This window comes from Antechinus flavipes, chromosome 2 (assembly GCF_016432865.1).
Source record: "Antechinus flavipes isolate AdamAnt ecotype Samford, QLD, Australia chromosome 2, AdamAnt_v2, whole genome shotgun sequence".
NCBI lineage: Eukaryota > Metazoa > Chordata > Mammalia > Dasyuromorphia > Dasyuridae > Antechinus > Antechinus flavipes.
Genome location: NC_067399.1, coordinates 313,416,713 through 313,430,863, shown reverse-complemented (window position 1 = coordinate 313,430,863; position 14,151 = coordinate 313,416,713). Strand labels below are relative to the sequence as shown.

General features: G+C 35.4%; 1 protein-coding gene across 25 annotated transcripts in view; it reads left to right on the top strand.

Moving 5' to 3' along the window:
* Positions 1-14,151, top strand: part of NRXN3 (neurexin 3) — a 2,067,316-nt gene that overhangs the window by 669,543 nt on the left and 1,383,622 nt on the right. For all 25 annotated transcript variants that reach the window (XR_007950618.1, XR_007950617.1, XR_007950616.1 and 22 more), the window contains one exon: positions 9,121-9,504. Coding sequence is in view for 22 of the 25 variants with exons in the window: in XM_051977495.1 (XP_051833455.1) it covers positions 9,121-9,504 (384 nt within the window). In the remaining 3 variants the exon portion in view is untranslated. The remainder of the gene's footprint in view (positions 1-9,120; positions 9,505-14,151) is intronic.

Below are 14,151 nucleotides of genomic sequence, written 5' to 3'. Positions count from 1 at the left end.
ACTTTCTATGTACACATGGGGTATACTTTACTATAGGTTATTTTACTATCTGCAAAGATAAACACTCAGAGAATATCCCTAACTAGTTTATGTGCATGCAAATTATACATATAGAAAATATGCCTGCAGGGTTACAGTCCAGGGATCTGTGTGGTTGAGGGACAATTGTGGAGGAAATGCATTTAGGGATGTACCCAGCCTGGTTGAATGTTCACATTCCACACAAAAATGGGCATCATTTCTCCATTGTTCTGAGAATTTTCCTTTACTGGGAATGCATTGAATCATTAAATTCTCCTTTGGTACCAACTTCTTCAAGGCCATCTACCTGCTCTCTGCTGGTGTGCAGTGACTAGGAAACCTTTCTCTTACAAGGGCCAGCTGTCACTCTTTTATTGCATAGCTGAGGCTGGGAACCAATATGTCCAGACAGGAAATATCCAACAAAGCTAAAATGATTTACTTGGCTATAATCACCTGTTCTTTATAACTATTCTTTCTCTGATGCTGATTTAATGTCTTTAATCCTTTGTAGCTGTCTGATTTGGGGTTAGAAAATTCCTTGTTATTCCATTTAATCCTTGATTATGAGCTTGTATCTCCAAAATTTATTCTGGGAATTCTGTTTAGGGAGCCCTCCTTACACACACACACACACACACAACACACACACATGCTTGAAAGGTATGGAGTCTGGGGCATTAAGTTATTTCCCATGATTTTCTTTGATTATCATGCAAATGAGGGTAAAAAACAGAACAGAAACTGAATGAATTTACTTCCACATTCTTGCCTTTTTTATGCATATCTGCTGCTTTCTAGCTAGCCCAAACCTTAATGGTCTCCTAATGCTAAAATTATAGTGGCTTGTAAGAATAAACTCCTCTGGTGAGGATTTATTCATTCCATTCAAATCAACAAACATATACTAATTATCCCCTATGTGCAAAATACTGTGGTCATTTTCATTCTATGTGCAGCCTTAAGTATTTGGTATGGGGAGAGGAAGTAGTACTCCACCCAATGGGATCCGTAGCTATACTGTTTAGGATGACTGTGTTTTGATGGGGCAGCTTTATAGCAGCAACAGTGAGCATTGTTGCCCATAGGAGAAGTTGGATGGCTTATGCACAGAGGACAGTCAGGCAGCAGATTGCAGCGCTGGACTATTTGGTGCTCAGTAGGAAGGTTTATTGATTGCCTGAAACTTGATTGGAGATAAGAGACTTCAAATTAAATGTTCTTTGCTGAACAAGAATGAACAGTTTGGTTTTTATGCTTTAAGGGAAAAAAAATCAACAACAAAAGTTTTAATTTATTTGAAGGTTCGAACCTCCTCTTTTTCCCATAGAAAAGATAAAATATAGTGTCAAAGACAGAAGCAATGAAGAGGGAAACACTTTTACATGAAGAAGGTGTTTTGGTATCTACAGTCCCAGATGGCATAGGAACATAGATTCAGACCTGGAAGGGCTTTTAGATATTATCTGTTATATTGCTGGAGAACATTTTTTTCATGATTAATGTCTTTTGTGGCATGTCAGCTTGGAGTCTTACACAATCTTTGTCACATATAAGGATAGAACAGATATAAAGCCATTCATTTTATTTCTCCTTATACCTTTATGCCCAAAGGTAATTATTTGTTTTGAATAAGAGACTCTACTTTGTTTACATCTTAGTGGTCACTGATTAATGAAAAGCATGTTTTTATTTTAGAAAGCATTCACAAATTTGATTTGCATTTCACACAAGGGAATAAGATTCAACTGATATTTTTATGTGCAATCAAAGCATGAAACTTCATTTAAACAAATAAATGACTTGCCTTAAGAAAATAAGTAAGAGTAATCAGAACCACAATTTGTGAAATTTACAATTATGTCTTCCTTTTTTGGAGATCAGATAATATTTAATGCTGATCTCTAATATGTTAAGATTCCATTATTTCTCTGCTCTGGGACCTTCCTGTACCAAAATAATTAGATAACAACCTGTCTTTAAGTAGACAAGTCTAATAAAATTGCAGGGAGATTAAATAATTTACCTACACTATAAACAGTTAGCAAGTGTCAAAGTCTTCTTCCCTCCAGGCTTAACATTGCCTCTCCTGTTCCTTATTACTGTTTACAATCTTTAAAAAAATATAGGTACCTGTAGTTCCATATCTTGAACTTTCTCCATCGCTCTTTCCCTCATATGGAATCTTGTTTTCTTTAGTAAATCTTTAGAATGAATTAATTTAGATGCCCAAGAAATAATTTAGGAGCCATGCCTCAGTTTATGTCCTAGTTTGAATTTTTTTTTAAATCTTAAGACAATATATACATATCTAGAGAATCTTGCTAATCAACCCCAGATATTGACCAGTTCATAAATTAAAAATAGAATTGGTCAGGGACTGCTTAGGAACCCCAATAAATTAAATAATGTTTCTGTAGTACTATGTTTATATATTACAAAGTATAACTTTTAGCTAGTTGGGAAATGGCTCCTCTGGCAAGTGTTCTTAATCTTTTTGTGTATCTTTGTGGTGATCATCTTTGGCAATCTGGTAACATTAATGGATCTGTTCTCAAAATACTGATTTAAATGTACACAATAAAATACATAGAATTACAAAGGAAACTATTTATAATGAAATGCTTTTATTAAAATATTTTAGATTCCAGCTTAAGAACTCTTCCTCTGTGGAAATGTTAAGGGCAAAGGAAAGACCATAGCTAAGACAGAAGACAGTGTTAAAGATTTCGACTATCATTTGTACTATTTGGATGTTTAAAAGAATGCAGTAGTGATTTAGAGAGATTTCTCATAATGAATAAATGTGTGTGAGAAGTAAATGCTGAATTAAGTGTGTATATGCAAGCACACATACACACACACATATGTGTCTTAAGCTTCTAGTGAGCGTATTTACACCTATCATGAAACAAAACCCCATAGTGCAATACAAGAAATTCATCAGAGTATTTATTGAGGGATCCCAAGGATAACCTACCATTCTAGACTTTCCATATTAGGGTCAAAGGGTTGTACTATGCTTTGATATGTGTATAGAAGGCAGGATTTGACAATTATCAAATACATGGAATAGTGATATATTTCATAGTGATATTTATAGTGTAGTTATTTAACATTTAAACATTTAGGTTCACCAGAGGTATGGCAGTCATACTATTGTTTTGTTGCTGCCCCTATGTTACTGCCATTATCGCTGATTATGCTCTTCCTTTCTCTTCTTTCCCTTTATCCCACAATTTAAGAATATAAGATCATTGATCTAGAGTCAAAAGAACGTCAACCTCTTCACTTTACATATGAAGAAATTGAAGCTCAACTTAAAGGATTTGTACAAAGTTTCTTATATAGTCAGTGGTAGAAACTACCACTGATTCCAAATATAACAGTTTTTCCACTGCGCCATGATACTTCCATGTGTTCTCTATAGATTCCATGACCAATTTGCAAGCTTGTTCTTAATTCTTCACTAAGCTTGGGAGACTTAGAGAGCTTTGAGTCCAAAACACAATTAATTCATATTATATCCGCTATGAGATGTAATAACATATGAAACATGGCCTCCATCTTTGTAAAATTTATAAATGTTCAATATATGAACAAATGTTTTGCTTACTCTATCCTAGTCCGTTGTATATCTTATAAGTTTCTTGAGAATTGTAGAATTTTACATAGTTTAGAACTAGAAGAGTTCTTGGAAGGCATCTAGTCCAGGGCCATGATCAAATTAGACTTTTTAGGAGAGATGAGGTGTTGCCTCATTTTGCAATGCCTTCCATCTCCCCACTTTTTAATTTACACTTTTATGTGTCTGGTTTGGGTTACTGGTATGTCCAAACTGAGAAAGGCATATAAGAAAAGAAATGGGAGCTGTCCAGGAGATAAAAATGATATTATATGTGGCAGATTAGGGCTCAAATTAAAAAAAAAATTAACAATTAGAATAGAAATCTCTAAAAAAAATGGAATTAGCTGACTCTAGGAGCAGGGAATTACTCTATCACTGAAATCCTTTATGTAAAGGTAAAATGTTTCCTTGACAGAGTTATTATAAATAAAGGAATTTTTGTTTCGGTGTGGCTTGGACCTTGTAGGCCATATCCAACTGATCTTCTGTGATTCTGGGGTGTGATGCTGAAGTTCTGGGGCCTGGAAACTGTGGCAAGATTTGTGCTGCAATTGGAAACTAGTTTTCTGACTTGTGCTTGCTGGCTCCAATAAGTCCATTAGTACATAAGCATTTATTGATCTTACTATATGCCAGGCTCTGTGCTCAGAATTATAAACAATCCTTGTCTTCAAGGAACTCAAATTTAAATGGGAGAGACAACATGTAATTAAGTAGGTATTTGAAGAGATACACACACACACACATATATATAGAGAGAGATATAGATATAGATATATGATATATAGATACAGATATATACACATAGGCATATACAAAAGATGCATTCAGTTATTTTTCAGTCATGTCTGACTATGGCCCTTTTGAGATTTTCTTGGTAGAGGTAAAGTATCTTTTTGTAGAGGGGTTTGGAATGACTTTCCATTTCTTTCCTTAGAGTCACACAGCCAAGAAGTATCTAATGGCAGATTTGACCTCATGAAGATAAGTCTTCAGGATTCTAAATTTGGCAATTTTTTCCACTGTGCTATCTAGCTGTCCATATAAATAAGATATATATATATATATATACACATACATATATATGTAAATCATTATATATAAGATATTCGTATATCTCTTCAAATACCTATTATGTGTATGCATCTATGTGTCTTATAGATTTGTATCTATAAGTTATGTATCATATATATTTTTCTATACATATGTGAATATTGTGGATACATATCTATAGTAATTTGAAAGCAATATAAAATAGCTAAAAGCTTCTGCCAGAAATGAGTTTTAAAGTGATTCTTGAAGGAAGCCAGCTAAATGATAGGGCAGAGCCAAAGATGGGAAGCATTGTATGCAAGGTAGACTGCTAATGCAAAGATGGCAGTTGGAGTGGACTCTTTGAGGAACTCCAAATAGAAAAGTGTAGTTATATTAGAGCATGGGGAGTATGTAAAGGTATAAGAAGACTGGAAAGGAAGGTAAAGGCTGTTATTCAGAGGTATTTCCCCCCCACTATATAACATTGCCTTACAGAAATTGTGTTTTTCTGTATGTTGAGCAGATGATGTTTTGCACATGAGAGTCATGTCATAGGCATTTTTAAATCAATGGACTAATGTCCTGAGTGGCTGGTAATAATCAGTGTACACATCAAAAACGATAAAATCCCTTTCTCCCGACACACCCTTTGATGTTTGGGTAATTTAGTTTGCTACATCAACCAGGAAAGCTAAAATCACTAAAACTATATTGAAGATAAGAAAAGGATCACAGTGACAGGACCACCTCCCACAATGGATAGGTTGATGACAGAAAAAAGAGAGAAAAAAAGAACTATTCAACTCTGATTTTGATTCTGTTTCCTCTGACAAAAAGAATAATCTTTGGACTTTAAAGGACAGGACTAAAAATGTCTAATAGGGAATTGAAAACCAAGATAAGTCAGGAGATTGTAAGAAAACATCAACCTACCCTGGATGCATTTAGGTCTCCAGGCCAAGACAAATTAGATCCCAAGACAGTAAAAGAGTGTGATATGATCACCAAGCCACTAGGCATCTGTGATCTTTGCAAGATCATGGAGAATGAAAAGAATCTTTCAGGCTTGGTCAAGGGCAAATGTCCTACATTTCCATCAAAAGAGACCTCTGTGAATGATAGGCCAGTGAATTTGACTTAGGATCAGGGAAAGTCCTAGCATGTATTATAAAAAGAATGATTAGCAAATATGAAAATGAGTGGTTAAATCTTTGTCCCAGAGAATTGATGTGAAAATACACATCCCTCTTCTCTGAAAAGTGGTAGAATACCAGTGCAGAATGTTTAATATATTTTCAATTCTTTCACTGAATCAGTCAATTTTGTTAAAATTTTCTTTGTTAGGGGGAAGGATCCCTTGAGGGAAGGATGTATTGGGAATGTTCTAGTAAAGAGAAAAATGAACCATCAATAAAACTTTTAAAGAAGAATAGGAAACAATGATCATAAAGACCCAGCCAGAAAGCTAATTTGCTTACTTACCCTTTTTTCTTTTTCTGAAAGGTTTACTAAACACAATAGTGGAAGAGAACGCTGTACATATAATTTTCCAAGATTTTGACAAAACATGTTGTAAAGTCTTCCATTATATTCTTGGGTACAAGATGGGAAGATGGTAGCCATAAAACTTAGTTTCCTGGCTTTAGATTTATTTTGAGTGAATGAACCCAAAAGAACAATGTCAATTTTCAGAAAGGTCTCTAGTGTAGTGCCTTAGATGTCTGCTTTGTATTGTTTGTATAAGCTACTTAGATAAAGGCATAAGTGGCCTACTCAATAAGTCTGCTGATTTCAGAAAACTGAGAGGAAAAAAGGGAAGGGAACAAGCATTTATTAATCACTTACATGTACCAGGCACTGTAATAAGTGCTTTATAAATATTATCTCATTTGATTCTCATAGCAATCCAGTGAAGTAGATGCTATTATTATTCCCATTTTATAATTGGAGAAAAGGCAGAGAAACATTTAAGTGATTAATCCTGAATCATATAGCAGTAAGTGTCTGAAGTAAGATTTGAATGAAGATCTTCCTTGCTCTAGGCTCAACACTCTATTTACTGTATCACTTATACACACACACACACATACATATACACAAACACTTTATTTACTGTATCACTTATAGACATACACACACACACACACACACACACACACACACACCAGTCAGGATCCAAAAGATATACTTGCATTTTTGTTGTTGTAGTTACATTTGTTATGTTTTTATACAGATAAATATACATATATATTTGATACATATATTATACTATAAATATACATATATGTTTTTATGTTTTATTGTATATTTGTACTAGAATGTTGGGTTAGGTAATATAAAATGAAATTTAATGAGGATAGATTTGGTTTAAAAATATCTAATTCACAAGTATAGAATGAAGGAAAATATGGCTAGATAGCAGTTCCTTTGAAAAGATCTGGGTATTTTAATAAGCTGCATTTTCAACATGAATCTATGATATTCTGTGACAATCATAAAAACTAATATAATCTTAGGCTACATTAAACATATTTAATGTCTAAGAACAGGGAAGCAATAGTCCTATTATATTCTACTTGGGTTAGAATTCTTTTATGTGTTCAGTTCTAAGAACTGCATGCATTTTAGGGAGGGCATTGATAAAACATGAGAGTATTCAGTGAAGGACAATCAAGACAGTGAATGGTCTGAAGATCATTCCATATGGTAACCCATTGAAAGAAAAGAAGAGAGAAGATTTAGAAGGGATACAATAATTGTCTTCAAAATATAAAGAGCTGCCTTATGGAAAAGAATAGGACTTGGAATATCAGCAGAAAGTAAAGAGAGTAGGATGTAGAGTTTTTCAAGCAACAAGTATTTTGTCATTACTGACAAAAACAACAGCAACAATAAAAACTAAAATAATTTCCAAAGAAAGATAGCATCAGAAGGTACTGGAATCCCATTCATTAGAAATTTTCTTTCAAAAAAAAGTCTAAGTTAATACTCACCAGGAACACGCATAGAGTACTCTTATTTTCCCTTTGATATTATCTTCCATTGAGAGTATATCTGTCATGTAGAATTATTTTCATGTTATTTCCCCCATTAGAATACGAGCTCCTTCAGGTCAAGATAGAGTATTTTCTTATATCCTCATACCCACCCCATTCCCACTTAGCATAATGATTGGCACATAGTAGGCACCTAATAAATAGTTATTGACTAATTATTGGGGATGTGTTTAATTGTAAGATTCTGTGGATCTATGATTCAGCCTTTATTTTTAATTAAAATAAAAGGATTATTGATAACAAACTATATATAGACAATCACCTTAGAGTTATGAAGATCTGGGATTCAAATTTCATTTCCTTGCCAAAGAAATCAAAGACCCAGTTCCCCTAAAATGAAGATTTTGAATCTGGAAATCTATTATCTAAGGGATTTGTGGACAGTATTTTAGGGGAACTATGAATTTGGTTTTTTAAAAGAATATTTTGATGACTATATTTCAATATAGTATTTCTTTGCAATTTAATGGATTTTTATCATACAGTTAAAAACATTATTCTGTTAAGAGTTCCATAGTTCCATACCAGATTGCCTAAAGGGTTTATCATGACACAGAAAAAAGCTAAAAACCTTTGCTCTTAAATTTTCCACATCCTTTGGATATTTTGATGTTTGTTAGAAGGGAATTATTAGACAGTTACTTCAATTCAATCCCATTCACATTAATAATATTTACTCCCAGAGGAAGAAGCATTGTATAAGAAGAAATCCTTAATCTAGAGACTAATTATAATGGATATTTTATTACATATTAGATGGTTCCTGAATTAATCAACCAGAAGGAAAACTAGAAAAACTTCAGTTTTTATAGGGTGAGAGAGAGAGACAGAGAAAGAGAAACAGGCAGATAGGAAAAGAGAGAGAGAGAGATAGAGAGAGAGAGAGAGAGAGAGAAAGAGAGAGAGAGAGAGAGAGAGAGAAACACAGAGAGATAGAGAGAGACAGAGACAGAGACAAAGACAGACAGACACAGAGACAAAGAGAGACACTAACAGAGAGACAGAGACAGGGAGGGAAGGAAGGAAGGAGAGAGATAGACAGACATAGAGAAAGGAGAGAGAGAAACAGACATATGTGTGTGTAGGATCATGGGTTTGTATGAAGCCACTGATGAGCACTTACTTAATGTAGATACTTGTTACCAGGTCACTGAAATTGCCCCCAGCTCCCAGTCCATGTATCCTATCCCAGTTGCCAAAGGTTTAGTCCCCTGAAGAGTATACTTTCTACTTATCAGTCTTGTGTATTATTCCTTTTTTGACAAACTGGGTCTCCAGGGCCCACTTAATTGGTATCTTTTGTGTAATTCCCTAAATGTCTGATGGGCCGAGCTGCCTTCCAAGCTGCTAACTCACTTCTGTTTCCCTTCCTTGTCTTAGGTACCATATCGGTGAACAGCAGGCGCACCCCGTTCACAGCCAGTGGAGAGAGTGAGATCTTGGACTTGGAGGGGGACATGTACCTGGGTGGGCTGCCGGAGAACCGCGCCGGTCTCATCCTCCCTACAGAGCTCTGGACTGCCATGTTGAATTACGGCTACGTGGGCTGCATTCGAGACCTGTTCATCGACGGCCGGAGCAAGAACATCCGACAGCTGGCAGAGGTGCAGAACGCTGCAGGGGTCAAGTCCTCTTGCTCCAGGCTTAGCACAAAGCAATGTGACAGCTACCCCTGCAAAAACAATGCTGTTTGCAAGGATGGCTGGAACCGCTTCATCTGCGACTGCACTGGCACTGGCTATTGGGGGAGAACATGTGAGAGGGGTAAGTTTCCCCTTGGCAAATGATTTGCTAAATTATCTGGTTGTAGTCCTGTATGGTGGTAATATCCCCTAAATTTTACCAGCTTTATGAATAAAATCCCCTTTCTCTTGCATATGAGCTTTTTCTGGTACTATCAATGGGCCCAAGTGATTTATAAGGTACCTTCTTTCCAGTTTTTGGATTCTTGGATTTGCTTTGCTATGAATGGATATGAAGAAGGGAAAGTGTGGGATAAATATTATCTTAAGTTGTGATTTAAAAAAAAAAGCACAGAACATCAAAAAAAAAAAAACCCTAGAATAAAAAAAAATCCAGACTCTACTAATAGGAGACTAATATTTCCCCATCCATGAATATCTGGATACACCGAATAAATTGGCCAAAACTGAGCCTTTAAAATTACAGTGCTATTTGACTTCTTTCATCTTACTACCCAAACTCCGTATATCAGTATTGAATTAGAAAAATAGTAAAGAAGACAAGCATGTTCTGAGTTTTGGACTTGGGAACTCTGGCCTACAAGTAAAACTGGATACATTCAGTTTCTGAAATTTTGAATTTCTGAAATTCTGGGATTCTGAAAAGTTAATCAGGCAGAATGAAGATAGTGGCCCATGAGCCATTAATTATACTATGGTAGAGCAGTAATGTAAACCTTTAAAACATATTTTAACACATTCCTTCTGTTAGACATTAAAGATTAAAATAAGCAATCAAAAAAGTAGAGAGAATTCCTGTCTTCCCAGTTTCTAAACTAGTTCTAGATGGAAAGGCAAGAAATATATGAAATTATCAGCGGACAATACATGAATTAAATTTTGTGTAACAGACTACAGGTTCTATAGGAATATGGGAAAGCTGGTTTCATCCTCTAAAGTCATGGATGAGTAGGCCTGATTAAGCACTAGAGAATTAGTAGTGGGTTGCAATCCTTTATTCAGTCTTGGACTTTAAACTGGATCATCTGAATCTATTAGATTGTAAACTCCTTGAGAACAGGGACTGTTGTTTGCCTCTTTTTGGATCCCTAATGTTTTGTACAGTGGCTAGCATCTAGAAGGTGATCAATTCAATAAATGTTTACTGATTAATTAATATTTTATGAATGCAACTTAGACTTCCAAGATGGCATTGGATAATATCTGTATTATGAGATCTGAGAAATCTTGTCAGTTTATAGGATAAGGATAAAGATATAAAAATAATGTATTATATCTTTTAGTATTTAAATATTTGATTTGTTTAATTAAAATAATAAAAACAAAGGACTGATAGAGGGACAAAATAACCGATATCTTGGGGCAAATTAATCTGTCAAATGACTAGTGTTTCTTCAGATCTTCCTATGATATGGTCTCTTCCTAGTAGTGACTTCAGAGGGTGGGAAAGTTACTTGTCTTTGGAGATGTATCAAACAATTATGGTACCAGTTAGATTACTCTACCTCTTGCAAAGACAGTGGAATGCTGAAGGTCACTGCAGACTTCTTTCATTTTTCTGGATGCAGCACCTCTCTCTGGCACTAGGGTTTCTGGGGACAGGCAGCAGGTAGCATAGCTTGCAGCAGCAAGGTGTCTTCAAGATCACTTTCTTCAAGGGCAAACCAATGGGAGTCAGTCCAAGATTTGCCAAATATAGTGGAAAGTCACTGCACATTTTTACATTGTCACTTCTGACTAGTCATTAAAAGGAGCCTGATTGGGGATATATGAGAGACAATTATTGCTGCTACAGTGCAGCCAAATCGTATCCATTCTGGGCCAAATAACAAAGAGCTTAGCAAATATAAGACATTTTGATAGATACATTGCAAATCCCAGGTGATAGAATCAACTGCTTTTTGCCCCCTGCATTATGCTTGATATTAACTCAGAATGAACTGATAAAGTGCAAAAATAAAAGCACCCAGCTTAATAAACAAAGGAAATGGAAATTCCCATTGGTAACATTTCTTTCATTGAACTCAGTTTTGTGGGGGATATATAACCATGGGGATAAAGAACTTTTTCTTTACATTGCATTATTTGCTACTTGTGAGCTTTTTTTGCTGCACCATACTATTTGTGTACCCTGGTGCTAGTAATTCTCCATATCTTGTTGGGTTAAAAGGGAAAGAAACATGTAAGTCATTTTGGGATAGGGGGTATTGTTCCACAGAGAATGTGAGGGTTGATTTCCTTTGTGACTAGATTTTATTTGTCTCTTCTAATTTCTTGAGGGAGACAATTAAAGATTGGGGTATGGCTTGTTCTGCCTCATAGTACCCACAGGGAGGTCAGAATCTGTGTGTATCTCCAAAGAATTGTCTATCATTGGTGTATCTCCAAAGAATTTTTGCTGTCAATAAATAGGTATACCATACATGCTGCACCTCCTGCCTCTCATTTCTGCCTTAGAAATGGAGAGGAGCCGGAGTATGGTCATGGAGATACCAACATTTCTGTGGGCTATATGTCCATGGGAATGAAGAGCATATTACACTGAGTTCACACAATTGTCTATAGTGATCTCTGGTAACATGCCATCATTGGTATGACTAATTTATTGTAATTCTTAAGGATGTGTATTGCATGAAAGTGCTCCTTTAATCAAAGATCCCTATCCTCTGGATGCAGTCGACTAGTCATTGATTTGACCTTGCATGTCATGTTGTTCAGTAGAAGACTTTGTCTCATCATTTTGACTTGATAGGTTTGAAGGTTATAGCATATACCTAAAATGATGTAGTCACTGCATAAAAACTGCAGATGTCATCATTTACCTCAGTGGTCCAATAATAGTTATTTGATTAGTATTCTTTTGATCCTTACTCAATGATGTAAAAAAAAAAAAACTGTAGGCATTTTTACTGCCAGTTTAATTTGGTTGAAGCTGTTATCCACAGATATCAGGCCAGTGGATACCATGTGGAAGCAACTCTCTGTATTTAGTCTTCCCCCCAAAAGCATTGTGCTTTCTATTTGTCTGTTCTGCAGATGTCGTTCAAGGAGCTATGATTAGCTCCAATAGGCCCTAGGGCCATGAATAGAAAATACTGTCTACAATTCTTATGTACCTAACATCTGTGGCAAATTAGCTCAATAGAGTTCTAGAATCGTAAAATATTGATGATAAAATGAATGAATGAGAAACCCTTTATTAAGTTCTTATTATGTACATATACTATGTAAAGCGTTAGAGACACAAATGGAAAACCAATACAGTGCCTGTTCTCAAGGAGCTTATGTTTTAATGGGATAAACAACACATATGATTTAAGTATAGATTCAATTATAAACTAAAAGCAAATTTAGGCTCTAAAAAGGTAAATGATTTACATGAAGCTATATATATATCAACAAAGGGGCAAGTAGAATGGTGAAGAGTCTGTAATCCATGTCATATGAAGATAAGTTAAAATAACTAGGGATGTTTAACCTGGATAAGACAAAATTTTGTTCTGAGTAGAGGACAAGGAGAAGAATGATAGCTTTTTTCAAGTATTTGAAGAGTCGCCACACTGAAGAGAAAGTACACTTATTTAGGCTCCAGAGGACAGAATTTGGAACAATGGATCTAAGTTGCACAAAAGCAAATTTAGGTTTGCACAAAAACAAACTTAGGTTTGATATGAAACCTATGTTTTCCTAGAAAGGGAAAAAAACATGTTACCACTCAGAGATGTTTGAAAGTGGAATGGGCTACCTTAAAAGGTGATTAGTTCTCTTCCTTGAGAGTCTTGAAGCAGAAATGAGATGAATAATTTCTAGGGTATGTTATATTTGAGATTAATTTTGGATATGAATTGGTCTAGATAATTGATGAGTTCCCTACCTTCCAAATTTAAAATTTGGGATTCTGTATGGCAGTCTTGTGGGCTAAATAGATTTGTTCTGTTTTCTAGCTTTGGCTGTTATCTCTATCCCTGGTCAAATTCATAATTAGCCCAGGGAAGTACCAAGAATGACTTGAAGGTTGCTTAGTCCTTGGTTGTCTAGGGCTACAATGGGGATATCTACAGAAATAGTGAAATAGGGAAGCAGAAATGTGAATGTTTATGAGTTCTGTTTTGGACATATTGAGTTTGAGCTATTAGGTGATGCATTGCTGAACTAGTATATTATATGTAAGGCTGAGATAATGGAAGGAGATAAGGACAGAACAAGGATGACAGACAGTGTGAGGACATGGAGGTAAGGGTATTTTGAGGTCTTCATTAGAACAAAAAATAGGCTTAAGAGGAATTAGGCAAAAGAAGAAATGAAAGTTAAGGGAAAAATATGAGAGTGGAAATGCAGAGTTCAGAATTAAGAAGATGATAGAGACTATGATATTACCATCCCAAAGGGTTTCTTAGGTAGAGTGGCCTACTGTTCCATCTTCTGTCCTCAGGGGCCAGAATAAGTCTAATCTCTGTTCAGTATGGCAACTCTTCAAATACTTGAAAAAAGCTATCATTCCTCCCCTTGTCCTCCACCCAGAACCAAGGATTCTTGAATTACATGAACTAGAAAGGCAGTATTCACCAACGTGAATAGGAATTTGGTATCACGATAGGTAGAATGCTATGTTTGGAGACGAGGAGACCTGAATTCATATTCTGCTCTAGACTTCTCCTAATTATGTGACTCTGAGCAAGTAGCTTAACCTATTAGCCTCAATTTCCTC